At 43.2% G+C, this 5,843-nt stretch overlaps 2 protein-coding genes across 2 annotated transcripts; one reads left to right on the top strand and one right to left on the bottom strand.

Annotated features, from left to right (window-relative positions):
* Positions 1-639: 639 nt before the first annotated feature.
* GLRG_11945 (uncharacterized protein) lies at positions 640-2,135 on the top strand (the record flags this gene model as incomplete). The annotated part of the gene is made up of 1 exon (XM_008102630.1): positions 640-2,135. A coding segment is annotated over one exon (1,496 nt), but the record flags the coding sequence as incomplete, so codon positions are not given.
* A 415-nt stretch (positions 2,136-2,550) lies between these two features.
* Positions 2,551-4,515, bottom strand: GLRG_11944 (major facilitator superfamily transporter; the record flags this gene model as incomplete). Its single annotated transcript, XM_008102629.1, has 3 exons — positions 2,551-3,486; positions 3,587-4,207; positions 4,270-4,515. The coding sequence occupies 3 exons, from the start codon at positions 4,513-4,515 to the stop codon at positions 2,551-2,553; spliced, it is 1,803 nt and encodes a 600-aa protein (XP_008100820.1).
* Positions 4,516-5,843: the final 1,328 nt, after the last annotated feature.

Here is a 5,843-nt window from a genome sequence, read left to right as displayed (position 1 = left end):
ATCTAGATATAGCTAGTTAAGTCTTTATTAAGATTTAATAGTAAGAGTAGATTTAGGATCTAGGTACACACTCTCACGTAGTAAAGTGTGTTATGTAGGTTACTCCACTCTAACGCACAGGTATAAGGTAATTAATTATACAACGCCCATGACTTATTCATAGGATTGTCATGATTCAACATAAGGGGCACAGACTAGATACTCAGTCTAAGTTAAAGACTAAAAGGGGGAACGACGTCGTGTATAGCCGAATGACTTAAGGGCCTACAAACAAGTATAAGAACCTTTTGTACCACCATAGATAGGAATAGCTCTTAAGTAACTAGAAAAAATATATGTTGATTTACCCTAGACTATTGTCTTATTAGTACATTAATGTACGAAAAGCCTATTTAACAAACCCCTTATAATACAAGCCTATCCTAGGCTGGTAACCCTATTTCTCAATAGCCACGGCATACCGAGCACTTATAGCACTTGATTCAACACCTGTGAATAGAGAAGGCGATATCTGACAGACCAATCCACAAGCCCACCTAGCCCTGCGCAGAAAAATGTATGATCTGCCCTTGAGAGCTCCTGGTAAGATTTGTTCCTCTGTAGCTCCTAATTCTTTGACAAGTATTGAACAGTTCACAGGACACTTGGAGAGGTGCCTTATCCACCAAAACGCAATCGGATTCCATAGCAGCTGTCAACTCGCTGCAGTTTACACAATTGATCTAGACGAAGGAGTCGAGCTTTCCAGGGATGACCTTAAAGAACTGGTCATCGCCGCTTTAGGAAAAACACTATGTCGCCATCCTGTCTTAGGAACTACCCTGAGAGACGCGGACAGTGCACGGCCAACTTGGAAAAGGCTTGAGCATGTCGATGTCCGAAGGATTGTACAGTTTATTGATGCAGACTACCAGTCGAATATCGAAAAACTGATGGAAGCTGAGCTCCAGAGATACCTCAGACCGACGGAGGATCTTCCTCTGTGGCACTGCCTGGTTGTTGTTCCCAATATGACAGAGTTCCTGAACTCAGTGTCATTCGCCATGTCCTTCTCTTTCCATCGTGTCGTTGGAGATGGCTATTCCGCGGTATACTTCCACCAGACATTTCTCGAAGCTACCAACTTACTCCTGTCTACCGGCGATCGGGTTGGTGGTCTGAAGCTTACAGCCAACCAAGACGTCCAGGTCCCTCATCTCCCTCTGGTTCCGCATCTGGAGGAAAGCATGGCACTTCCTCTTACACTTAGCTTTTTGCTCTCCAAGATTTCCAAGTACTTTTCTGCAAGTCTGTACGCCCCTGCCGATACCATTGCCTGGTCAGGGCCACCTATAAGGGGTATAGAAGAACAACCACCCACCAGCTATGGTCGGGCATTTCAGCTGTCCCGGGAAGAAGTCGCAAGGGTAGTGAGTGTGACCAGACAGAATCAAACAACAGTGACGGCGCTCATCACAGTGCTCACTGCCCGGCAACTAGCCCGGCTGTATGGACCGGCCCACAGCCGATTTATTGGCTCAGTTCCTTTCTCGCTTAGGAAGTTCTTGAGGAACCACAAGCCAGGCGAGATGGGGCTATTTACTGGAGCAGCCGAAGTATTGTTTTGCTCTGATAACAGCCGACTACAGGGATACATCCCTTGTGGATCTAGCATTACCCCCACACGCAAGAGTTTGGCCGAGGATGGGGCCTTGTGGAACAGCGTCAGAGCGTGTGGAAAGATCATTCATGAAAGGAGTAAATCGAATGTGAACCTTTCGAACGGCTTAATGAAATTCATTGGCGATTTCAGGCCGTTGTTTTCTAGATTGGTCGGAAGCAGAAGGCGACATGCCTTTTGTGTTACTAATCTTGGGGCTGTAGATGGCGGTCTAGTATCACAATCTCAGGGTGTGCCAAAGACGTCAGCAGCGTTTGACAGACTCCTTTTTTCGGTAGGAATGTCTGCAATCAGTGATCCATATACTGTGTGTCTTGCTTCTGTTGCTGGCGGCTACATGACAGTTACTTTGAACTGGGATGAGGGTGTTGTTGACGAGAGTGATGCCCTATCACTCCTTCGCGGCCTGAAACAGGATTTGAATGCTATAGCCATGGCTACGGAGGAGCAGTGTACTGAAAGTTCTAGAATGTGATTTTACATACAATGGTTGTGTAGCCTGATAAACCCAGTAGTATGGAATATTATATAGTGTAAGCTTCTATCAAAACGCTCATGCTTACTTAGGTATTGGGCCACTTCAGGAGTCTTATGGCGCATATCCATTAGTGCAACTGTAGGTGTGAGAAGTGGTCATGAATTCAACAGATAAAGAGGGCGAAGATGGGGGCACGTTGTCCCTAGTGCCCTAGAGGGAGAGAGGTTTGCTGTCAGATTGGTTGCCTGAGTGCCTTCCTAAATACTCTACCTCACTTGCGGTACTCAGAGAATGGATATTGAAATTGCAAGGTCTTATGAAGCCATTTCACCGTGTTTCCTATGTTCCTCCTGCTGAACATATATTCTATATCACCCATAAGTACATTGCTACATAAAGCTACAACCGCAACCTATGGTATAGACCCTGTTTCATCACTATGTTGCTTCTTATCAACTTGAGCGAGAATATTTTTCCCCTCCAACATTTGCTCGGGAGCGGAAAGTGACCCAATATCGTTGTTCTTGGGATCGGATCCGGTATATCCCTTCACACTTGTCCACTCTAATCCGCCCGCACCTACAACTACAAAGCAGACTAGTATTAGACCGACAACGAAGACAGCCCGTAGTGCAACATTGTAACCGTCCAGCAGAGGATCCCTCAACTCGGCCGGCAGGTTCGTCAGTGTCGTTGCACCGGATTTCTTAAGATCGATACCGTCATGTAGACCCATGGTATGCTTCTCCAGCTGGCTGTTTAGTATATCCTGGCCGACCGAGGTGAATATAGCTCCGCCGAGGGTTTGCGAGAAGAACATGATACCTACGCCCACTGATACGTCGGCCTCGCTTTTCCTCAGCACCGTCTGTGCCGCGAGATTTGCCACCTGAGACGATAAACCTACACCCATGCCATAGATTACTTGATAGCCAGACCACTGCCTTTCTTCTGTCTTCACCCTAAGGGTAGTCAGTAGGCCTCCACCGATAGCCATGATACAGGCCCCTAGGATCAAGACTGGGTTATAATACCCAATACGGGTGGTAACTGTGCCTGATATGGCCCCAAAGATTGTTATAGAGAGGATGAGAGGAAGGATACGGATTCCTGACTCGATAGCAGAAAAGCCTTTGATCGCCTGTAAGTATATAGGGATAAAGTAAAGAAAAATCATCAACTGTCCGCCAAAAAAGAAGGAGATCCAAGCGCTAAAGAATATGGATCGTTGCTTTATGATACGCGGTGGGACAGTAGCGGTTTCAGGCAGTAAGACTTGGATAGCAACGAAAACAAGGAGCAAGACCGCAGCCAAAACCATGAGAATAACAGACCGGGGTGCGTTCCACTAGAATACGTTAGGTAAATCCATCATGAATTCGGTATACTGTTCAGAGTGGGAAAGGGATTTTGAGCAGCCAGGCTGCAGAGGCTTGCTGGAGACTTACGGCATACTTAATACCTCCCCATTGCAGTGCCAGTAACAGACACACGACACCTGGGATCAGAACCATTGTTCCTTTGATGTCGAGCTGCCTCAATCTATCCCCCAATGAGGCCTTCTCGTGGGTTTGGCCGAGCGGCTTCATCGCACACGCAATCAATAGTAGCGCCACACCGCCTAGTGGTAAATTCATGAGGAAGCACCACCTCCAAGTGGCATGGCTACTCGTAAAAGCACCACCCAGAAGGGGCCCAACGGCCGAGGCGACGGCGAACACGGCGCCACAAATACCCTGGTACTTTGGGCGGCGGCAGAGGGGTACAGAATAGACTAAAACGACTGTACTGCCAGCCAAGATACCGGCATCACCAACGCCCGCGATGGCGCGGCCAGCAATCAAGGCGATGCTAGATTGAGCAGTGCCGCAGATGGTGGAGCCAATTTCGAAGAAGATTACAGACAAGACAACAATATGCTTGACGGGAAAGTAGGCGTAAAGCTTGCCAAACAGAAGCTGGAAGGCGCACGTCGAAAGAAGATACGCGCTTCCGTACCACCCAATGTCAGTTACAGAATGGAAGTCATCCGTAATTTTAGGCAATGCAGTGGCGATAATGAGACGGTCCTAAGGATCATTGGTGTTATTTGGGTACCATCCAGACTCCTAGCAGCAGGGTCAGAACTCACCAATGCCACGAGAAACATTGACACCAGGAAGGAGAATAATATCAAGAAGAGTCGCAGTCCCGATGGGTATTGGTCTTCGCTGTAGGTCGCCGACGTGAGTGTTCGGGTGCCTTGGTCAAGTTCCTGCTGCCGCTGTTGAGTGTGTTCGTCGTCTTGGGTCTTACACGTCGACAGAAGGGTTGGTTGATCGCTGTTAGGGGCCGCCATCGTGGTAATACCCCCGTTAGGCTTGCTGATAACCTGCATTTCGATCCTCCTTTTCTGGTCTCCCAGTGGAAATTTGTTTTAAATATTCCCACTGGAGTCTCTTGGAATGCTGCTATATTGTTCGGCCGATTGTATCTGTCCTGATTAATGAATGCTGCCCGACACAATTTTCATGCTAAACCCTATAAACAGTGAAGAGAGATAGAAAAGCCACGTGAGTCATGAAAAGGGTTTAGACATAGAAGAGGACTCTTTAGACTTGTTTCAGTGCCGTAAAGTTAATGTAAACCTCGAGTAAGTGAAAATGTTAGTTATTACAGGAGGGATATCCTATAGCAATTTAATAATCAAGATCTTTTAGGTGGTTGATTGTTGTTATATTATCTACATTCTTTGTTGTCTACCTTATGGCTATATCCTTTGGTTATAGGCAGTAGTGGCGGATACTACTAGGGGAGGTAGTGTGTTATATAAATATTACATAACCTACCTCTTTAGAGTATACTTACTATATACTAACACTAGTAACTTTCTTTTTATAGTAAGAGTTACTAGTACTTAACCTACCTAGATTAGCTCTAAAGAGCCTAAAAACGTAATAAAAAAGTAAAAGCCTAAAGTATTATACTTTTTATAGTTATATACTTATATTTTTATATCTTTACTCCCTTATAGACTTTATAAGCTAACAGTATCTTATTTAGGGGCGTTTCTTCTTAGCTATAGCTATTAGGGGCGTATTCTTATATTAAAACGATCTAACTACTGTTTTAAAAGTTTAGTTATATAAATTATAACTTATTTTATTTATTTTATATACTTTGCATATTAAATAGGCTCTTTATATAAAAAAAATAGTAACTAAGATAATAAAGTCTAAGGTAAATTAATATAAATTACTTAGTAACTAAAGAACTACTACTATCTCTAGTTATATAACAGGTTCTTTGTCTTATTTATACGTCTGTAAGTTATTTAGCTATATATAACGTTATTCCCCCTTTTAGTTATTAACTTAAGCTAGGTATTTAATCTATGCCCCTTAAAATATAATAATCTATAAGTAAGTTAAGTTAATTATTATATAATTAAATATCTTATAGGTGTTATATAATTATATAATATTATTATTATAACACTACTAGTATTATATTTACTTATTTAAGGTGTATATTACTTATTCTTTAATCTATATAGTGGCTTTATTACTTATAATAACACTTTTAAGTAGTAAATAGTTTTAATAAAACTACTTTTTTACCTTAATAAGGGTTAGTCTAAAATAGTACCTAAGTTACCTTAAGATAATAAGAAATAACAGGTAGATTAGTAGGTTAACTAGATAAATAAGTAAATAGATAGGTAGA

The sequence above is a fragment of the Colletotrichum graminicola genome, assembly GCF_000149035.1.
Source record: "Colletotrichum graminicola M1.001 genomic scaffold supercont1.215, whole genome shotgun sequence".
Classification (NCBI taxonomy): domain Eukaryota; kingdom Fungi; phylum Ascomycota; class Sordariomycetes; order Glomerellales; family Glomerellaceae; genus Colletotrichum; species Colletotrichum graminicola.
Note: the sequence above shows the minus strand (reverse complement) of the source record. Positions and strands in the feature narration are given on the sequence as shown.